This window comes from Microcaecilia unicolor, chromosome 6, assembly GCF_901765095.1.
Source record: "Microcaecilia unicolor chromosome 6, aMicUni1.1, whole genome shotgun sequence".
NCBI lineage: Eukaryota > Metazoa > Chordata > Amphibia > Gymnophiona > Siphonopidae > Microcaecilia > Microcaecilia unicolor.
The window spans coordinates 167,642,767-167,666,692 of record NC_044036.1 but is presented as its reverse complement, the minus strand read 5'-3'; the positions used below and the strand labels follow the sequence as shown (position 1 = coordinate 167,666,692).

Genomic DNA, 23,926 nt, shown 5'->3' with positions numbered 1-23,926 from the left:
CTATAGGCACACTAACGGTTTTAGTGCGCACTAATGCTAGAGACACCCATAGGAATATATGGATGTCTCTAGCATTAGCAGATGCTAATTTTTAGAGAGCGCTAAAAACACTAGTGCACCTTAGTAAACAGCGCCCTCAATCTGGTTAGAGAAAAATGCACAACTAGTATTTATCCACGTGGAGTAGCCTAGTGGTTACAGCAGTAGGGCAAGAAACAAGGATACTAGGTTCAAACCCCACTTCTCTCACTGATGCTTTCTGTAACCTTAGGCAAGCCACTTCACCCTTCCACTGCCCCAGGTACAAACTTAGACTAAGTTTTTTTGAATGTGATTAATTCACGCTGAGTTTGAATTTTGAAAGGCAAGCAATTCAATTTTTAAGAATCCATGTTAGAGTTTGTCAAGGTATCTGGGTACTTAAAAATCCATCCAATGGGGTGTGGGGGGGGGGGGGGGGGGGGGGAGAACTACCAAAACACAGGACTCAAGAATAATCAGTTGTCAAAAAAAAAAAATCAATGCTGGGTATATTAAGAAGCACAGTTATTGACTTATTAAGATATGGTAGCACTTTAATGTGGAAAATCCACGATGGTATTAACAGTCCCACAAAATAAAATGGAGTCCATGCTAAATAATATGGGTTTTCCTGTATTAAAATATCTACACGACTTAATCAGCCTCAGAAAGCATAACTGTTTTATAACCTCAAGTAAATCGCTTGGTTCAGAAAAAAAGATTAACAGTGATGAAGATAAGATATATTAATCTGGGATAGTGTAGGACTGGAAAAAAAAGGTACAGAAAGACAATGATAATGTGTTATGTGATTTTATTTATTCTAAGTGAAAACTGCAGGAAATTATGCCAATCTAACAGCACATACTATATTTCTTTCTGCTTTACAAAGCATAATGAGGCTCATGTGTTTACAGAACAATTGATGCTAGCCGACCTTCTATGCTGATCTTTTAAGAAAACATCTTTTTATTCCCTACATTCCAAAAGGTCAAGTTTCACTGTTTCTTTGCCAATTTAATCAACATTCTGAACCGTACATTCCAGGCAGATATCTGACCACCGATGGCTGATATTGAAAACCAAGGTCAGTGTAAAAGCTGGGGCACAGGGCAAAAATTTGCAGGGGGCCCCCAAAGCAAGTGCCCTGTATGCACTAATCTAACAATGATCCTGTCAAAAATCAAATGCTTAACATCCAAATGTCATACTAAGAAAATACAGAACATGCATGTACAGGTAGATGACTTGCTGGGGAAGTCAGGATGGCAGACTGAACTGAACCTTGTGTGGACAGCTCTTCATTTGGTCCTGATTTTTCTTTATAATGTTAACATTGAAGGAATGAGGATTTTTTTTGTTTTGGTTTTTTTTAAACAGGCTGCTATTTTACTTCAGCAGCAAGATGGTGGTAGTTTTGAATCTAACATTTTGGGACAGAAGCCAACAAGGACTACAGTGTAGTAAATTTAAAACAAATCGGAGAAAATGTTTCTTCACCCAACGCATAAACTCTGGAATTCGTTGCCGGAGAATGTGGTGAAGGCGGTTAGCTTGGCAGAGTTTAAAAAGGGGTTAGACGGTTTCCTAAAGGACAAGTCCATAAACCGCTACTAAATGGACTTGGACAAAAATCTGCAATTCCAGGAATAACATGTATAGAATATTTGTACGTTTGGGAAGCTTGCCAGGTGCCCTTGGCCTGGATTGGCCGCTGTCGTGGACAGGTGGCTGGGCTCGATGGACCCTTGGTCTTTTCTCAGTGTGGCATTACTTATGTAAGGACTTGGGTTTTCAGGAGAAGGACTTAGATACAGGTCTGTAAGACTCTTCTTTAAAGAAGATGCCTTCTGAATTTTCAAGGCCAGAATCTTTAAGGGTACATCAACTTGCATTACCCATGGCACTGCAGTGAAATTTGAGCAGTATGTTTCAAGAGAAGAAACTTTGGTAAATATAAAGCATGAAATGACAAGTGAAGAAGGATGTTTCAGTTTTACAAGAGAATGCTAATCTATTTAATTCAAAAACGGTTAATAAACTATATCAGATAAAAATTAAGAGAGTTTTTAGTAGTAAGAATTTGTGCATTTTGAATTTCCTAAAATATCTGACATTTCTACACCTGACAGGTTTCAGAATTATGCAACGGAGACCTTGAAAGACCCACAGAATGTTTTACCTCTATATTTGGGCTTACTATTTATATTCCAATATTTTAACTGCCTGGGTCTTCAAAGTATCCTAGTTCTCAAAGGGGGCGATGATCAGAAGCAAACGCGGGTGCTAGAGGCCAACAGCACCCCGATGATCAGAGCTGGTGAGCATATGTAATGACGTGCTTGCCAGCTCTGAACACTAATTGCATGCAAACAAGAGTCTCCCACATTCCTCCCTCATGATCATTGGGCAGCGCACCAAACAAGGGTGCTGCTACTGCTGCAACCCTACACCAGCTTGGAGCTGGCATTAGGGTTTGCCAGCAAAGGAGGAATGAGGGAGACCCACTGAAGAGGTTTGACAGGTCTGGGATTTTCTTCCAGACCTGTCAACCTAAGCCCCCCCCCCCCCCCCAAAGGCCTGGTGGACCTTCAGCTCCCCCCCCCCTCCTGGGGGTGGGGAGCCTGGAGGTCTACCGTACCTCCAGGTCTTGTGTTTGATTGGGGGGGGGGGTGGGCTTAGGTTTGACAGGACCAGTCAAACCTCTTCTGCTGTTTGACAGGTCCAGGCTGTCAAACAACTTCTGCGGGAGGATTGTGCCTTGGGCACATACCCAGGCACAATCCTCCCACAGAAGTACCCCTATGATCAGTTAATAACAAGAATAAATTTGCATGCTATTAGCTTTGATCATAGGGGTTCTGTTCTGGCACTATTTTTAGAGCGCTGTTTGTAACAGTGCGAGGCTTCTGATCATCGGCCCATTAATCAATTGAATGGTTAAGTCCTTGGGCAATTCTCTATAAGGATTAACATCTTCATTGGTGATGAAAGCTGTTCTAATGGTCCCATTGACGCTGGAATCTGATACATGCAATTATTTTCTTACCTAGACATAAAAAAAAGTTGTTAGGTTATATTGTTCCCCTCCACCCCCAGACACAGACAGAGAGACTTGGAAGCTATGTTTGTACTTAACCCATGTAACAAAAGATATTTATGTTTTTGGAACCTTCACACCTAGGAAAATTTCCTCCTGGCCAAGTGTTAAGTCTTTCTGGTGACTGAGTTTTTGTATGATTAATTTGTATTTGTTGGTCTATTTTTTTTTCCATAGCAGGACGTTTAACTGCTTTGGGGGGGGGGGGGGTGTTCTTTACCTCCCCCCTTTCTCTCTTTGTGGTAGATATGATTTGGAATTTTTGTTTATATTATAGCAAAGAAAATATTACAGTTTATTTACCTGAAATTTCTTATATAAAAAATCATTATTAATACATCTTTTCTTCAAACTGATTTAACAGGCTTAAGACGATATTAAACTCTGATGTATTTTCTATTGAACTCAGTAGTCACTCATACAATGCTATTAACCAATTCAGTATGACAGATTTCTCTACAATTGTATAATAAATCCATTAGATATTAAAATAAATGTTTCTCTCAGCTTTCTTCAGACCACATGCTCCTAAAATGGATCAAATATTGGATAAATTCAACAAGAAAAGGATACTATTTGATTTCATATCTCTGTGGATGATATTTTTTGCATGTAGATAGCTGCAAAAAAAGACAAAATACATGAAGGAACAAAACTAGATATACACAACTGTTTGAGGGGGCTTTTTACTAAAGTTTAGCATGCACTAACGGCTAAGTCAGCTATCCCTCTTTAAAATAAAAGATCTACTCTTAGTTATTAGGTGGACACAAACATGTAAGTATGGACATCTCATAAGATTCTTCCTTTCAGAAAGAAAGCTAAAAAAATAAAAAAGGCAGTCAGACATATCTATACACATTAATTCTTTATACAATTTACCACCAGCACTGCCACAGAGAATAAAGCAACAGAAGAATAGATGGGTCACAGTAGGCTCAGACAAATTATTACCTGTGTCAGAGGCATCCACCCTCCCAACCTTTGCCCCTATATAATTCCTTTGCTGCATTTGAGCATTATGATGCTCAGAAAAGAAGTACTGAGGTGGAGTCAGAGGCCAGGAATTAACGCAGTCCAAAGAATATCCCCAAAACAATGAAAAATCGGTTCAAAGCACAAAATTCTAACTGCTAGGAGACTCCGTTATAAGAGGCATTAACTTAGGAACAAAGTTCGAGGGTCCCAATCTAGTGAAATGCCTTCCAGGATCCTCTGCTGCTACCAGAAGTACCAACCAAATACTGAATGTGGTTCTAGAAAAGAGTAGATATTGTAATCCACCTAGAGACCCCTGGAGGGGCATAATTGAAAGGGACACCCAAGTTTTCCTGGGGACATCCTCGCAGGACAGCCCTGTGAAGGGGCGGGGAAACCCATATTATCGAAACAAGATGGGCGTCAATCTTTCTTTTCGATAATACGGTCGGGGGCGCCCAAATCTTTATAAATATGTGATACTTAAAGACCAATGTTTTCAGAATAGTTTACAACCTAATGAATGTGCAATTGTTAATACCATGCTTTCTTTGGCTTTGAAGGTAATTTTTTTTGCACTGGAAATCATTGGATCAAGTCACATAGTCACATACCAAGAATGGTGGAATCTATTGTTTCAAACTTATAAATATGAAACATCTCGCAAAAAAAATCATTTAAATTTGCTTTGCATGAGAGAAATGGTCTCCACTTGTATCTTACTTCAAAAACTCCTAATGTAACACATTGTGCTAAGTATCACTAGCTGTTGCTCTTTAGACGTATAAGGCATTTGCATGTAATGTATTTTTTTCCCTTTTTTTTTCTTTTTCTCTCTTGTCAACTTTGTACAACTGTTTATGATTCCTGTTGCATAGTTGTTGTTGCTTCTTGCTTGTACTGTATTGAAAACCAATAAAAATATTAAAATATAAAAGGAAAGGGAATGGGATGGGAATCGACATACTGCATATCTGTAGTTATATACAGATACTTATTTTGTACCTGGGACAATGGAGGGTTAAAAATAACTTGCCCAGAGTCACAAGGAGCTGAAGTGGAAATCAAACTAGGTTCCCTGGGTTCTCAGGCCACTACATTAACCAGTAGCGTACTGCTCTAGTAATCACCAGCGACCTCTCTGCCCTCCTACCCTGACCATGCTAACAGGAAAACAATGGTTGTGCCACCTGGGTCTATTAAAGTCCAGTAGAGGGAAGACAAACATAAGCATAAGAACTAAAATTAAAATTCACTCTAAGAATACAATCAAACATTTAACTTTGACTAATATTTTCTAAGAGAAGACAGCTCATCTATATAAATAATTCTCACCTCAAACATTCTGAAGCTCACTCTGTGGCAGGGAAACACTGAAGCCCTGCAATTAGGCTGTCACCACTCACCTCTCACTCATGCACCACTCTCTCTCACTGATAGACCCGCCCGCAGCCACGCCCCTTCCGCACATAATTCGCTACCTCAACATTCTAATGAAGCTGCAACTTCCAGTTTTTGAGGTGGCAGAGATCGGAATTTTTCCTGAGGTGGCAGAGATCGGAATTCTCTGTTTGCTCTGCCCTCGCGTCAAACGTCATGACATCGAGGGTGGAGAAATGACACTCTACCAATCGCATCGCTCCACCCTCGACGTCATCACGTTTGACGCGAGGGCACCATTTCGCCTGCAGGGCCGTCAGGCAACGGGGAGTCAGCTGTTTGCCCGAAACCACAAACATCCGACGAACGCAAGGCTTGAGGCAGGCAGCCTGAAGGTCGGAGACAGCGAGGGAGCCAGCCAGCCCGGACGAACGGAGGGAGTGAGTGAGGCAGGCAGCCTGAAGATCGGAGGCAGCAAGTCAGTCTCCACGTGGCACTGTGGGGGGGGGGGGGGGCACAACCCTCAAGCACAGAGGGTAAGGTCAGGAAAAAGGGGAGGGGGATGGGAAGGAAAGGGCCTTGCTAGCGCCCGTTTCATTGGCCTCAGAAACGGGTCTTTCTTACTAGTGTTCTCATAAAATACACTGGATTGGACTAAGCAAAGAATGAACAAGAACACCTTGAACTCAAACTGCTGGACTGGCTTACAGAAGACCACGTTATCTTTCTTTTCTTCCATGTACAGAGAACTACTCAGGAATATAGCTCTGGCAGATTTATTTCAAGTACTGGCAAACTGCCCTGAGAACACTTTTCTAATGGATGTGATGTCATCATTCTGCTTTCCAGCAATAAAATGGATGGGAATCCCCTTTTGCTCAAGAACACCAACTATAGCATTTGATTGTAAAGAGTAATCCTCACATCACAAGATGCTATACTTTAAAATATCAAATAGCCCTGCAGCTCTACATTCAGAGCAGCGTGCATTAACCTCAGCTTCAGGTTTGCAAGGAACTTTCAGTCTGACATGGCTAATTTGGTCATTTTAAAAACTGGATTACCTTTAGATATGGCATGCAAAAATGACTTTTGTTTTATGTTCAATTTATAAATAAAACATGAAGTAATAGGTTAAAGCCCCAAAGCACAATCGCAATCAGTAAGTAAAGTTTTTATAACCCATCATGTTTGTGTAGTAATATATGTGCAATCACAAAATCAGCACAGAGGGGAAAGAAAGAGAACACACTAAACTGCCATCTTCTAGAACATATATGAAAACTCAAATATACATTTTCTATATATTTTACCTAGATAGGTTATGAACTGGAAAATCATGGCTGGCAGCATCATTAGGTGAAAGTGACTAATCTAGAGCTACCCCCCCCCCCCCCAAGTTCTTGCAGTGGCAGTCCTCATCTTCCTTCCAGTATGACTTGTAACGTACACCCCCCCCCCCCCCCGTCCCCAACATTACCAATACCACACTGCTGCCACATCTCCTCTAGACCTGAGGTGGTGGAAATGGCCACAAGAGAGACAAAAAGCCAGCACAAGGTCACTGAATCCCTGCATGCTATACTCAATGTCGAGCTGTGCCAGCCCAATGCAAGGAGAGCCTGCATCAGAAGAGGCAGGACAGAGGCCCCAAGCCAGATTCTTTTCTCCTTTATAAGCTATTGACATTGCTGTGATTCCCAAACACATGTGGAGGCAGCAGTGGTGGTAGTAGGGGAGGATGCTGAAATGGGGGTGTAGGGGAGGGTGGCAAGAATGAAGGTTTGCTTTGTCACCTAATATTCTTGTATGGGCCTGGTTGCGTCTCTTACGTAATGCAGTTTTCCTTTTCTGTAACTTATTTTTTTCCAACCTTTTCTAAATATATCCAGCTGAATATGGAATAAACTCACATGGCTCACACATCGGTAAAACCTGAATGCTGGCAACAACGGCAAATCAGGAAATATTTACAGGCACAGTAAGCTGACATTTACCTCCTAATCAGCAAACATCCTGCTTGGCAAAAATAAGTCAGAAGAATATTAAGTCTCTTGATCTAGTGAAAAGACATAAGGCATTTTAAGCTGCAGCTATGAAGGCAGTTGGAAGATGACCACATAGACACCTCATGTGGGCAATAACCAATGTGTTATTTTTATTAACCAAGACTGACGTCAACAATTAGTCTCTTGACATCTAAGCAGGAACATTAAATATCTATTTTGGGGCAGCCCTACAGCTCAATGGATACAGACACTGCCCATCACAACAAGCAGGGTTTGGCCACATCAAGGAGGTGATGACATAAGTCTTTGGGAAAGAAAGAAAGCCATATACTGCACAAACAAGTTCTGGCAAGGCCAAGCCCCAACAGCTTCAACCTTTGGGGAAAATGATTCTGTTTTCATTTACAACTGAGATTTTGGTTTACTCAGCAAAGAATCATTGGTAAGACAGGTATTAAGAAAGCAAAAGGAAACAAGAACATGCCAACATTGACTAGATTAAAAAATGTTATTCAAAAGTCCAATCAAGAATGTTTAGGGAAATTACTAATATTGTCTAGTTAAAAATGAAATGATTTTCAAGAGAGGTTAACTTATAAGCATCACTAGTAAACAACTTTGTTGGCCTTCTTTCAACTTATTTAAAATTTTCAACATTGATATTAAATGTAAGAGAGTTTACAACAAATTATTTTTAAAGTGCCTTTTTTTTCAAATTACCGAGGTGTGAACCCTGTTACTTCTAAAGTTTGGTAGTCACTTGACCATTAACTGTAACCTGTAAGTTTGTGTGATCACCACTGGCAACTTTCCTCCAAGGTTTCTGCCACACAGCCAAAACAAGTGGCCAAAGTAAGTGATCAAACCAGTTTTTTCTTATTTGGATTTGGCTCATGGCATGTTACATTCAGGTGCACAGTGGATACTGGCCCCTATCCCCAGAGGACTTACAATCCAAGTTTGCAACTGAAGATAAGTGACTTCCCCAAGGTCACAAGGCACATCAGAGGATTTGAACCCTGACTTCCTGGTTCTCAACTTGCTTCTCTAACTGCTAGGCCACTCCTCCATTTCTTATGTTCACTCTCACCATTCAGTAACTGGATTTCTGCCACAATGTACACTTTCTAAGATGCTGCGCTGCTTAGCTCAATTTCTTAAACATTAAAATTTCCAGTATGACACGTACAGATTTACAATATCCACATTTATATACTTTCAGTACCAGATTAGCAAATTAAAAATGTCTGCCAAATTCAATAATTTAGCTGGTGTCTGAAAGCAAGATGTCAAAATGAACTAAATCAAGTTTCAAGTTTATTACTTGATACACCGCCTAAGACATATGCCATCCAAAAAAGGGGGGCTCAATCTGACTTACTAATTTTTAGCTGCTACAGAAGAGACTGCTTCATTTTCAGTACAGCAGAGCAGAAAGGTGACAGCAAACAGAAGCTGTAACAGTTTTAGATTAAAGAATACAACAGAGCTAGAAAAGCCTATGAAGCAATTATATTAATCTTAAGAATTAGAATATTTATCGTATGAAAGAAAACAATGTTTATCGTGGAGAGGAGGTGAATAAGAGGTAACAATTACTGTGACAAAAGGGAACATGTAGCTTTTTTTTTTTGATACATTTGTACCCCGCGCTTTCCCACTCATGGCAGGCTCAATGCGGCTTACATGGGGCAATGGAGGGTTAAGTGACTTGCCCAGAGTCTTAAGGAGCTGCCTGTGCCTGAAGTGGGAATCGAACTCAGTTCCTAGGTTCCCCAGGACCACAGTCCACCACCCTAACCACTAGGCCACTCCTCCACTTATACAGACAATAGGAAAACACTGAGAAGAATGAAAACAAGAAGTTTAAAAATATTTAAAAAAAGCAAGATAAAATGTAGGGTGATTTTAAAAATATTACAATGAGATTGACCCTGTCATGGAACCCAACGGTAGTAAGGCTACGTAATAATCAATGGATGGGTTTGGGCACAGTCAAAATCAGCCCCTTTTGATCTATAGCACGAGTCTTCATAAACAAGTATTCACAGTTTTTTGGCCTCATTGTATACCCCTATGTCAACTCACTTAGCCCAGTTAAAGCAGTAATACTCCTTGGCCAGAAAAGCCAGTCACCAGGGCAATCACGCACCTTAAATCTGGACACTACATGTCACTATTGCACAATGACTGGGACATGTGCAGTTTTAACATATTCATCAGCAAACTGAAACATGAGTGAATAGGAGATGATGAACTTTACAGATGACACATTATTCAAAGTTGGTAAAAGGGCAGAGGATTATGAGGATCTGCAGAATGATCTTGTCAGATTAGGAGACTGGGCATCTAAATGGCAGACGAAATTTAATGTGGACAAGTGAAAAGTACACACAAAAATCCCAACCACATGCCCAAAATGCTGGGTTCTGAGTTAGGAGTCACGATCTAAGAAAAAGACCTTGAAGTCATCATGTACAGCACATTGCCGCAGATGCTAAAAAGGCAAATAGAATGGCAAACAAAATGGAGACTATCATTTAGCATCTGTAGAGACTCCAGTGCACTCACACCTTAAGCACTGCATGCACTTCTGGTTGCCCCAGCTCATAAAGGATATAGTAGAGCTAGTAAGGGTTCACAGAAGGGTGACGAAACTGGGGATAAAGCTGCTTCCTTAAGACGACAAAAAAAAAAAAAAACAGGGCTCTTGAGCATGAGGATGCTAGAGAGGAGATATTGTAGAAGTTTATAAAATTGTGATTGGGGTGGAAGTCTTGAATCTGTAAAAGACAAAACCAAGAGGATATGCCATGAATGACCAACATTTTGAAAACAAACTGCTGAAAGGGGGTTTTATTTCCACAACACACAAGTTGTGAAATCTGTTGCCAGAGACTGTGGTCAAGGAAATTAACAGTGGGATTCAAGAGAGGTTTGGACAGGTTTCTGGAGGAAAAGTCCACAAATTATTTTAGCCAGGTAGTATTATTAACCTAGTATCCTGTATAACCATGGTCAGGCAGGGGTTCAATGCAGAAGTAGTCACTTTTTTAAACAAGTATGAATTGATCCAGCACCTTTCAAATATGATCCTAGGAACTAAAAAGCGTAGATTTATTTTAAGCTATGATTATTGATATCACACTTTATGTGCGCTGAAATCTTGTTATTCCTGATTATTTAAAGGTGCAAAATGATACTAATAAAAGGTATACATGTTGCACACAGGATATGAATAACCTTAAATGATGAGAAATTATAGATTATGGAAAGAGATTGAAGAAGCCATAACATTTTGTGTTCTGTAAGATGTCAGCTTTCTTAACTTTTTAGTCAGTTACATGACTATGCAAGAAAGCTCAGAGGATTTTTACAACTGCTAGAAACACAGAAAAAAAATGCCAGCAAAAAAGGACCACTTACACCACCCAGTCTGTTCACCTGTGGCTGTCTATTGCTCTGTCATAAATTCTACTTTATTTGTGGCCTTCTCCCACCCTCATACTGCCGCAAAGATTCTCCTACGTCTGTCACAAGCATGGTTGAATTCTGTTGCAATTTTGGTGCCTACCACGACCTCTGCTCAATATCTGTACCAAGGAACTAATATACTCAATAAAAGTATTTTTTTTAACATTCCATTTCAACCTCCCTTTCACACAACTAAAAAAATTCAAGAACAGAGACTCATTTTATGAAAAATGCTGCTTCATTCTCATTAGGAGAAGCTCTGACCTATATGTCAGACCTCAGACTTGCCTACTAGGAACGCAAAAAGATCATCACGAACATTCCTCAATCTCCACTACCCCAGTTGTAAAGGACTAAAATATAAATCCACAGACACATCCAGCTTCTCCTATGTACGCTCGCAACTATGGAACGCATTACCGAAGGCCATAAAATCAACACAAGACCTAACAATCTTCCATAGACTACTGAAAATGGACCTGTTCAAGAAGGCTTACCACAATGTTCCATCCTATATACAAAATAATTAGACTTTATACGAACTACACAAAACCGAACTCTTGCCGCTTGACTGTTTAACCTCATTGCTATTAAAGAAAGCTATACAATACGCACTACCAATCTATTTCCTAAGTTGAAAATGATATCTCTGTAGTCGATGACCTAACTTATGTTAAAACTCACTTGACCACTTAGAAACCTCTATGCAATGCCATAATGCATTCCTCTGTACCATGTATGCACCTTAACGCAAAACCATTTGTATGCAATACCACAATGTACTCTTCTTTACCAAGTATGTATGCACCTAAATGTAATACCATTTGAAATTCTGTACCCGGAAATGGCGATTCGCATCACGGCATAATGTAAGCCACATTGAGCCTGCAAATAGGTGGGAAAATGTGGGATACAAATGCTACCAATAAAAAAATCTTGGATGGCTTATTGTGCTGGTCACGTAGCATTTTGGTGGCCCTCTGAGTTTCATGGGAAATTCTGAAATTCTTACCATTCCTCACCTCCTATGTCTGGTTGTATTTTCTAAATGCTCTTTTTCACTTATTTCTTTGATTACTGCTATATTTTAGTCCTTTCCCTCTCCTTACACGTCTGAGTTAAAGATTTATTGCTATTGGAAGAGCAGCCTAGTGGTAAGAGCAGCAGACAGAACTGCGGATATACTTTTTGAGCAAGTCACTTCGCCCTCTACTGTCTCAGTGGGTAGTTCCTATGTTTTACAAGTTGGGAATGTTATAATAAAACTGTGCACTTGATTACATGTGCATAACTGTGTGTGCCAAAAGGCGCACACGCCTCATCTGCAAGTAGACATTCTCAGGGACAGCATCTTGGATATGCTGGAGCCAAGTTGTGATGTGCATATGTGCACCCATGCATGCAGTTAATGATGACCTCAGAGCAGGTGTAAATTTGTGCAAGAGCATTTGTACAACACTGGAGACAGTTCAAGGAGCCTATTTTACAAGGGCAAATAGACTGTCTTTATGAAGGTGGACTGAAGACAATATAGAATTGACATAAGACTTCTGATATATCTATTTCATAAGTGCTTCCCAGTAATTCTATAATCAATAGCCTTTATAAACTAGGCACAAAATAAGTACAGTTTTAGGAACTTTCATAGGCATCATGTATTAAAATTTCTCCCTTAAGAATATAAACCCTTTGTAAACAAGGAAATGCCTAGTGCACCCAAATCTAACGTGCCATGAGCTACCAATGAAACGTATGAGCTATTCCAAGTAAGTATTTCAATACTTCTAATTATTCTGTACTTATAAATATCCCTCTTTCTGATAAGAGTTTCCTAAATCATTCATTTTCAAACGTTATTCTAGTATTGTTTTGTTCTCAATCAGCATGTACCGTATATACTACAATACAAGCCTGAGTATAAGTACCGTTAACAGTTTTCCCTCCGAAAAAGGGGAGGAAAACTTAACTCAAGTATAAGCCGGGAGGGGGGGGGGGGGTATACTCAAGTATAGTAGAGCAGTAATCTTTGCTCTCCTGTAGTATCCTGCATTTGTCCCTTTCCCCTTATCCCTTGGTGCGCATTTCTGCCCTCCCCGACCTCCCACCCACCTGTCCTCAGGGGCTGCCACTTCTCTCCCTCTCCTCCCCCATCCCACCCACAGTGACCAACACTTCTCACCTTCACCTACTCACCTCCTTCCCACGGTGTCCAACACTTCTCTCTTGCTTCCTGCTCCTGTGATGACTGGCATCATACCGCTCCTTCCTGGCTGTTACCACTACTGTCAACACTGACACAGAAGAAAAAGCAAGCTGGGCTAGTGTGGAGTCTTGAGCATCTGCACATGCTCAAGACCTCCTGTATCCTGTCTCTCAGTAATCTGAGATGCTCAAGGCCTCACACCAGCCCAGCATGCTTTATCGTCTGTATCAGCAGCTGCAGCAGCAAAAAACAGCATCCAGGAAGGAGTGGTATAATGCCAGTCACCACAGGGGCAGGGAGCAGGAAGCCAGAGAGAAATGTCAGTCACCGTGGGAGGGAGGGAGGAGTATAGGGGAGGGAGGGAGGGAGGAGTATATGTGAGGGAGAGGAGTGTCAGTCACCATGAGGGGGAGGGGAGGGGAGGGAGAGAGGACGGGGGAAGTATGGAAGATTTCTTGCAACAACTATAAGCTGAGACCCCAATTTTGGGGCTTTTTTTTTGGCCCCAAGATCTTGTCTTACAGTTAAGTATATATGATAAATTGAACCATATTGTATGGCAGCCACCAGCCACCACCCCATTGACAAGGTCTCAGTAGCAGGGCAGTGTTTCCTCACCAGGGGTGGGATATAATTACTCAACTGCAGGTGTTTTTTTCCCTCGAAAACCACACGGATTTCCCTTCTCAAATATCACAAACCAGTTACTGGTCCAACCTAATTTCCAGGAAAACACAGGTGGTAAAATTAAAACAAGTCTTATTGGGCCTCTATATTCTTAGGAGAGATAAGCCCCAGAAATGATGTATTAAATTTTTTTAGAATGGCTATATAATTTAAATGTAAATAGTTTACTGATTCTGCATGCTAAAGTCTTAATATAAAAGCCAAAATACAAAGAACCGTTTGGAAATAAACAATGTTTTTTGAACAAAGCATATCTTCTGGAAAATATCCAGTTCTCTCCCCCGCCGCCCCCCCCCCCCCCCCCCCACTCCACCAACAGTTTTATACCCCTCCCAATACAGCGCAGCCATTGCAGTAATAGTCCTTAGCCAGGTATCACAAACCACAATTCCATTTGAACCTTGGCTAATGTGAACCCAAAGTCTGGTACTAGCCCCCTGATTCTTTAACAGGTTACCTGAATTTAAGCACAGGTTGCATACTTAGGCGTGTAAATGCTAGTAACATAGTAGATGACGGCAGAAAAAGACCTGCACGGTCCATCCAGTCTGCCCAACAAGATAACTCATATGTGCTACTTTTTGTGTATACCCTACCTTGATTTGTACCTGTCCTCTTCAGGGCACAGACCGTATAAGTCTGCCCAGCACTATCCCCGCCTCCCACCACCGGCTCTGGCACAGACTGTATAAGTCTGCCCACCATTATCCCCGCCTCCCAACCACCAGCCCCAGCACAGACCGTAGAAGTCTGCCCAGCACTAGCCCCGCCTCCCAACCACCAGCCCCGCCTCCCAACCACCGGCTCTGCCACCCAATCTCAGCTAAGCTCCTGAGGATCCATTCCTTCTGAACAGGATTCCTTTATGTTTATCCCACGCATGTTTGAATTCCACTATCGTTTTCATTTCCACCACCTCCCGCGGGAGGGCATAGTATTCTATACATTTAACTGTATGCTTGGGCACATAAATGGCAACGTGACCAATCACTATAATTATAAATGGCTTAGTAAGAGGGAGCATGGATGGGGCTGACATTTACACAGAACTTATAGAATACTATAAAATTACATGCATAAAAATATCACACTTAGGCACTAACATTTACACCTGCATCTCAATGTAAGCATGTGGGTGCCGACTTAAGCTAGTATTCTGTAATGGCAATTATGCATGCGAGTACTGCTCTAGAAAACGTTCACAGACCGTGTCAAATGGGTGCCTATATAGTGACATCCAGCTATAGAATTGACCCCTAAATGTCAAGGGTGAAACTCCTTCTCAAGGCACTAAATCTTATTTTCACAACTAGAGAAAAGAAACCCGATGCTGCAATCAAAATCAGCACTTGTCACAAAATTAACAAACCAGCCTGGAACGATTGGTGTTTTAAACATATTTACATGATTTTAGAAACCTGAGGATTTCTACCACAACTTTAGTGAATGCTAAAACAGGTTTCGTTTGCTTGCAACATATTTTCTATGCATTCGTCAACAGTAGTCATTTGGCCTGTGGCACCTTGAAATTCAAAGTAAGCAGATATACAAGTTGCGTACTATTTTTGTTTGATAAATTTGTATCACTTGAGGAGTTCTCACTATTGGTTTTGTATTAAGGTACTTACTCCATTCCTTGTGCTGTTTGCCTGGCAATGTCAATCAGCTGGAACATCTGGAACTTGGTCTCCTGCACATGTAAATGTTTATAAAGGCTACTTCCCTCACACCACTGTGTGACGATAGCCAGGTTATCTTTTGTCATGTAGCCCATGAATAACAAAATGTTGACATGCCGAGTTTTTCTATTGATGGAAGAATTGAGGGAGGAAAAAAAAGTATTAACAATACAGCATTCATCAGAGCAAAATCTACATTAAACCATTCCTTACACCTTCTCTTTTAATCAGTTCATATACAAAGTTTTACAACTGCTAGATCTGCTGCACTTCTGCTTTTCTTAAGAGCATCTATAGTAATCAAGATGACCTGGGGATGGGACGACGTCCCTATGAAGAAAGATTAAGGAGGCTAGGGCTATTCAGCTTGAAGAAGAGACGGCTGAGGGGAGACATGATAGAGGTATACAAAATAATGAGTGGAGTGGAACAGGTGGATGTGAAGCGTCTGTTCACGCTTTCCAAAAATACTAGGACTAGGGGGCATGCGATGAAACTACAGTGTAGTAAATTTAAAACAAATCTGAGAAAACTTTTCTTCACCCAACGTATAATTAAACTCTGGAATTCGTTGCCGGAGAAAGTGGTGAAGGCAGTTAGCTTAGCAGAGTTTAAAAAGGGGTTGGACGGTTTCCTAAAGGACAAGTCCATAAACCGCTACTAAATGGACTTGAGAAACATCCACAATTCCAGGAACAACAAGTATAGAATGTTTGTACGTTTGGGAAGCTTGCCAGGTGCCCTTGGCCTGGATTGGCCGCTGTCGTGGACAGGATGCTGGGCTCGATGGACCCTTGGTCTTTTCCTAGTATGGCATTACTTATGTAATGAATACCCTATCAGCTGCTTTTATAAAAAGCAGCATATCCTAAATCAAATAGCAGAATTTCTTATGTTTACGTTCGTTTCCCCATCTAGAACTATGCTGTTTAGAAGAGAGCTGATAGCCTAGTAGTTAAATGTGTTAAAATTCTGCTTCTACCACTGAAAAGTTGCATCACTAGCTCCTCATGTTCCTATTGCCCAATTTTGAGCCATAAAAGGAGATGAGCTACTTGGCTGGGATCTTGGCTCCCAATAGTGAAAAGAAAGTAAAAATCACGCTGAGCATGCATGGACTTTGATGTCTGCATGAATCAAGGTCAAAAGAAACCCTGAAAACCTATCCACTCTTCAGCTGCTACACTCAACATATATTCACCTTCTTTATGGATCAATATGGAAAACCACAGCATGCACCCACACAAGAGAAGGAAAACACTGATTATAATCAAAAAATAAACCACAATTATCTTTGATCTAGTAGTACATGATGAACTTTTGCATAAAAGACTAGCCACTGTCAAAATGCACAAAAACTTTCCAATGCCACCTTTTGTCCTCTTTAGATCACAACTCTCCAGACTACTTAGCTTATGCAGACATTGAGGCATATTTTCAAAGCATTTAGCCTTCCAAAGTTCCAAAGGTTTCTATGGAACTTTGGAAGGCTAAGTGCTTTGAAAATATGCCCGATAGTGGAACAGCACTGTAAGTTCCTGTATAATGCCCATGTTTCAGTCTTCCTGACCTGCTTCAGGGGATTATGAGCACTTAAAAATCATTTGGTTAGGCATATATAGCACTGGCTCTATCCTCTAAAGCAACTTCAGCACATCCAGAGTCCAATTATCATACTTCTATGAAGCTAACAATAGCAAGAGTGCTATGGCACTGATGAAAATGACAAGAAATCAATATATATTCAAATGCATTAAACACTCGACATGAGTCGTGTTTCGACCTGCCTCAAATCTTCTGCTGGTTGCAATTTTGAGGGACCACATGTCCGTGTTTGGCCATGCGTCGTTTGCAAGTTATATAAGCCGTTTGGCAGCATCCCAATACTTATTGTCAAGGATTTTCTTTTTGTAGCGATACTAGCGACCAAATATGGAAAACTAGCAGGTTTTATCACAACCAGTAGAAGACTCCTAAGGCAGGCCAAAACATGACAAGTCAAGTCTGATGTATTTGAATAAATATTGATTTCTTGGAACATCGTCTGGCTTTCTCTACATTGTCACTTTCGCTGTGTTTGTTGTGTCTTTGTGACTGCGAGGGTTCCTGTTCTTCTGTGTATTGTCGACCGATGAGAATGACCCATAGATAAGACGACCCTTATTTATTGATGGGATTTTGAAGTCAAAATTTCTCAACTTATACACAAGTATATATGGTATTACAAAACTCTCAACAAGAGAGTAGCAAAACTACAAAACAAAATAGAATAATCCATCATGTTAATATTACAAAATTACACAAAATTAACAGATTCCTCCCCCTCAGCACCATCTCATCTTAAGACAAGCAAAATTACATAAACTAAAGAAATATTCAATGCTCGATCGTCAACTATCTTGAGAAGCAGAAATCCAAGCAAAGCTAAAAATGGTTCTGCAAACTGAATCTAGATATTGATATGGCTTCCAATAGCAGAGAAGCATTTCTACTTCATATGTTTTTCACAAAGTTCTTCCTTGTGTTTTCTTAGCATGCCATGTCCTAACATCTCAGCTTTGCAAAGTGTCAAATCATTGCACTCTATTAAAACTTACCTTATACAGCACACTGAAAAAAGCCACAACCGCTAGTTATCTTACAATGGAAAAAAAAAAATCAGTTGAAGCAGACTACCTTAAGGAAGACTACATCCTACGTCATCAGGAAAAACATGAGTATATATGGTTTTGAAGGTAGCTAGTGAACCATATGAGAACCACTCCTCCAAAATAGACTTGTATTAAAAAGACAACAGCATTACTATAATAACAGTTTCTTAAACAATTACAGTATCACAAAGTTTTAGGATCCTTGAAACATTCAGGTGTCCTGAGGTAAGTTCCAGCTTGGCATGCCTTAAACAAATATTTAATTTTTGTTGGAAGGGGCAGAGAGTAAGTGTTCCTGTGCTACACAGGTTAGCACAGGATTAGGTGCTGGTAAATGCACATATGCACTATTATTTTTTTTTTTAATGGCTGCATGCTAATGGCAACCTTAGTGCATGGCCATTAATACTGATGTGGTAAGATGGCCTAAGCGTGCAGGAAAAACCTGGGCAAGGACAGGCTAAGGCCTTAAGGCCACTTTTTTTTTTTTTTTTTTTTTTTTTAAACACTGCAGCTTAGTAAATGGACTCCTTTGTTTGTTAGTAAGGTATTGCTAGTCTATATGGCGAAAGAAATATTGTAGATGTTAGATTTGAGACTTAAAAAGTAAAAATTGGGTTTTCCACATAAAGGAAAATAAAGTAAATGTTTCAAGATCCAGTTCCATTGTTTACATATTTCAAAAAATACACTTTAGAGAGATATTTGTACACATTTTTTTCTTACATTTGTACCCTGCGCTTTCCCACTCATAGCACGTTCAATGCGGCTTACATATTATATACAGGTACTTATTTGTACCTGGGGCAATGGAGGGTTAAGTGACTTGCCCAGAGTCACAAGGAGCAGCCTGTGCCTGCAGTGGGAATCAAACCCAGTTCCCCAGGACCAAAGTCCACCACTCTAACCACTAGGCCACTCCTCCACTCCACATTGACAAATTCTGTGTGTTTTCATCTACATTCCATTCTTTTTTATTTACTTTTTAATGAAATCAGCAAAGATATTTGCTCTGCTCACATCTGCTTACCTTAGCACAGCTACTTCATTTCTGAATGCTTGAAATTGTTCTGGTGTTGGATCTGTAACCTTTAAAATCTTCACGGCCACATCACCTACAAAATAGATTATATGAAATGTAAAATACAGATGATGTGCAGTATTTCGAGCAAAAGTGTGTGATCTAGTGTAGGACTCCTGAATCTTACAATGACACTCCATGTCACCCTGAGAACATCACTTTATAATTCTTATGTCCTTTTAGATAGATTCCATGCTGAAGAGACTGTTGTATTCAAAAGCTGCAGTAAACATGGAAATTAAATACAGGGAAGAGAACAGATAGGAGAAGACTTGGTTTCTCTCAGAGCTCAGAAAAGCATAAAAATATTTTCTGAGCATGCACAGGAGCTAGAACTCAGCTGCTATCTCATCTGTCCCATCTATACAGAATTAAGGAGTCAACTTCCCAGGAAGAAGGGTGGATATATTCATAATTTATCCTGACTCTACAGAGAACCCCCATCACAGATAATCAACTTTGCTTTCTCCATCAACAACGATGGATTTCCACAGCTGAGGATGTCTTGATGTACCTTTTACTTCTAGACTTTTAGAACATAAAAGTGGAGGAGTGGCCTAGTGGTTACAGCACTGGTCTTGACATCCAGAGGTGGCCGGTTCAAATCTCCCTGTAATCTTGGGCAAGTCACCTAACTCTCCCATTGCCTCAGGTACAAAATTAGATTGTGAGCTCTCCTGGGACAGAGAAATACCCAGTGTACCTGAATATAACTCACCTTGAGCTACTACTGAAAAAGGTGTGAGCAAAATCTAAATAAACGCGTGCAAATTTGGACCTACTGCCCGACTACCACATAGCTTTGATGGTAATTTCATTTTTTACGTGTGCCCATTACGCATGCCAGAAAATTTCCAGCATGCAGCGCTAACTGGGCAGTAATCGGCATTGTACACGCGCTGACGATTACCTCTCGGTTAACGCGTGAGACCTGACAGCTAAGTCAATGGGTGGCAGTAAGATCTCAGGGCCCAAATGGATGCATGCCAATTTTCATTTTGTCGCACATCCATTTTCGGCCAAAAAAAAAAAAAAAAAAAAAAAAAGACCTTTTCTGCTGGTAAGCTGAAAAATAAACCTACGCGCATCCAATACACGTGTCTACACCAGCACAGGCCACTTTTCGGCACACCTTAGTAAAAGGACCCCCTACTTTGCTAATCTTTTCTATGGAATTTTCTTCCAGAACCTGCTCAAATCTCTTCTGAACCCTGCTATTTTAGGTCCTACAGCAATACATTTCATATTTTATTTCACAGTTGAATAAAATACTTTCTATGATTTATTTTATTAAAATTCTTATATACCACCTACATGTTAATAAAATCAAAGTGGTATACAAATCCATACTAAAACAAAAAACCCTCTACCATACTCATCAAAACGACAATATAAAACAAATTACATCTATATTTCTCTCTCTCTCTAAATATATATAGAATGTAGGGGAACTTCTTGGTGGTGGGGGATGTATGTTTCAAGTCTGTCCTTTCCCAGGGTGTGAAGGAGCTTAGTCTTGGTTTGGGGGGGAGGGGCTCTGTCCTCTTAATAATTTTTTGTCACTCTGTAGAAGGGGATTGTCTTTATAGCTGTATGACCAAAGGTTTAAACACTAGGGTCCCTACTTACTAAGGTGAGCTATCGTTTTTAGCACATGCCAAAAATTAGTGCGCACTAATCCTGTAGACACCCATAGGAATATTATGGGCGTCTAAATGGTTAGTGCACGCTATAAACGCTAACGCATCTCTAGCACAGCTTAGTAAACAGAGTCCTCATATTTATCTGTATTGGCTATATTTATTCATGTTCACATGCTGTATACTGCTTCCATTTTTAAAAAAACCTTGTACGTATGTACACACATATACACACACACATCATATAATTTATTTTCTTTAATTTATCAGCTACAGCAGTTGAAGGATAGTTCTTTTACTGTTTAAACGTTTTAACAACTGCTCCCTATTTAACCTCATTCATAATTTCATAACATCTATCTCTTTTCAGGTCTCTCTTTTCAAGCTGAAGAGCCCTAACAAGTGTTTAGTCTTTCTTCATAAGAAGTGTTCCATCCCCTTTATTATTTTTGTTACCTCTCTGAATTTTTCTTGTTCTGCTGTAACTTTGAGATAGGGTGATCTGAACTATACACAATACTCAAGGTACAGCCTCTTTTTTCTTGGGTGGTGGACTAACACAGAATTACGCATTGTTTACCTGTATATCATTTTGAACTTGCTTACATTAAATTTCATCTGCCATTTAGATACCTATCCTCTTGTCTCACAACATACTACAGCAATTCCTCATAATCCTATGCTTTGAATCACTGTGTCATCTGCAAATTTAATCACCCCATATGTTGCTTATTTTTCCAGATCATTTATGAATATGTTAAAAGACACAGGTCGCAGTACAGATTTCTGACATACTCCACTATTGATCTTTTTCCATTTGGAAACTGATCATTTCGTCCTAATCAGTTTTCTCTCAACTAGTTGTCAATCTACAATAGGGTACTGCTTCCTATCACATAACTTTAATTTCTTGGGTAACCCAGATAGAATTTATAGAGGTGCCGTTAACTGAAAAAAGCCTCGAGATGCTTTCTGCTTGTCCAAAAGAATAGTCTCTTCAACATGTTGTCCAGACAACAGCAGGATGTGAAAGGGATAAGTGGAAGACCATATTACACTTCTACATAATACTTCAATGGAAAGAACGAGTAGAGGTAGGCAATTACTGTTGCCTTGACTGTGTGTTTTCACTACATTCTTAGGAGTTTATAAACTGTAAATTTGTGTGTTTATTTTCAAGCTAAATTATTATGTTCAGTGTTTTCTCACCACAGGTACTATGGCCTGGTATCTTTTTCCACTGGAATCAAAATATATATGCTTGTGTCCATTAGGAATCAGTTCAGAAACAGGAACAAAATCTGAATGGAGGCTAGAGACAAGCCAGGGAAAGGGCGAGATTGATAGGGAAGTGGTGTTTTTTCTGGTGTTTATCCAAACACCTATTTTAATTCTTTTTTGCATCAGCAATATTTTGAACAGTGCTTATCAAGCCTTCTAATTCTTTCATGCAAGGCAGTGCCATACCACCACATAAGGGAGAGGGGATATAACTGGCTTAGAAACTACATAAAATGTCATTTGTGATCATCTTCACATGGATCAACCTCTCCTAAGGAACATCCGGTAATCCATACGTCTTCCTAACATGATTTTGCTGATGTATATAGGTTGATGCTTAAAGACTTCAGTATTATCCTTACTTCTGTCAGTAGGTAAGTATAGAAAGAATCGATACTGCTTCAGCATAGTATCTTGACAAAAAAGGAAATATGGGAATCAATCTGTCAGGCTTGTAACCCATACTTTAGGATATAAAGAGGCATATTTTCAAAGCAGACTTGCAAAGTTACATAGTAACCTATGGAACATTTTGCTTGTAAGTGCTTTGAAAATGAACCCCATAGTATCCTTATGAGTGTTCCAAGTACCTGTGCTTTCCCTACCAATCCTGCTAGTTTGCAGCAGTGGGATATGCAGTCTGCTAGCCAATTTTAGCAAATGTAGCTAGTTTGTTTGTGTCCAAGAATATGAAGAGCTGAGTGAACTGGCAATGTAGCAGTGTTCTTATGTAGTAAGCCAATATTATTTTACAATCTAGAGTATGCAGGATTTTTCACCATTGTGAGAATAAGGCCTTAGGAAATATGTGTAAAGCACTAGGGATTGATTGATATGAGAAAAAGATGCCATCTCTGGGGAAAACATCTCCAAATGGGTTATTTTTGCACATACCATGACAGTAATGAACCTCACTCCTAAACCAGAGTATGTAGAGTATTTCAGTCTCTCAATTTACTGTACATGCTCAGAGTAGTATTTGCATTGTGCTAAAGACAGCCTCCTTCTGGAATTTGTAAGATGTTATTGTAAGCTCTGTTGAGCAGGAACTCTCTATAGCGCTGCGTACATCTCATAGCACTTTAGAAATGATAAGTAGTAGTAGTTATCCAGGTGCACTTGGAAATATTTTAATGGGAAATATTTCCATACCTTTCTGCCATATTTTCTTGGTCTCAGACTGCTTTTCCTGGTACTTCCAGATCTTTTCTCTCTCCACATAATTATCAAGTAGTCACTTGGGGCTGATACTCTATGATCAATGCCTTCTAGAGTTTTTTTTTTCTTTCCCCACTATGTCTGGTTTCCTGGCATTCAACTTTAATCAGGTGGAATGGGGATATCCCAGGTGATCATAACCTCTTCATTCTCTTAGGGTCATGATCCCAGTGCTTTTCCGGTATAGTGATGTTGTAGTGCCGTTGTAAGAACTTCGTGTGCTTATGCACCTTATTATAGGACAAATGCAGATATGTGAAATAAAAGATGAGCATGTGAAGCTCACTTATTCTTCTGGTCAAAGTTAGTAAAGGAAAAGCTTCCCAAGTCAAGTATTTCAATAGTGCTATTTGCATGGGCTCAAAGGATAGTTTCATGAACTGAGATAGACTCATACTGAGGTTCCATAATACAGAAGTTGCTTGAATAAGGGTTCTGTATAACTGTAATCTATTCACAAACTTTGAAATGAGAAGATGAAGTGATACAAAATTTTTATTAAAATGTTTATGGTATCCTGCTAC

The 23,926-nt window shown here is 39.9% G+C and overlaps 1 protein-coding gene across 2 annotated transcripts in view; it reads right to left on the bottom strand.

The window, feature by feature from the left end:
* The window catches only part of RAF1 (Raf-1 proto-oncogene, serine/threonine kinase), a 210,864-nt gene that overhangs the window by 41,322 nt on the left and 145,616 nt on the right, over positions 1-23,926 (bottom strand). For both annotated transcript variants that reach the window (XM_030205309.1, XM_030205308.1), the window contains 3 exons: positions 19,213-19,297; positions 15,481-15,657; positions 3,695-3,741 (listed from right to left, as the gene is read on the bottom strand). In XM_030205309.1, coding sequence (XP_030061169.1) covers positions 3,695-3,741; positions 15,481-15,657; positions 19,213-19,297 — 309 coding nt within the window. The remainder of the gene's footprint in view (positions 1-3,694; positions 3,742-15,480; positions 15,658-19,212; positions 19,298-23,926) is intronic.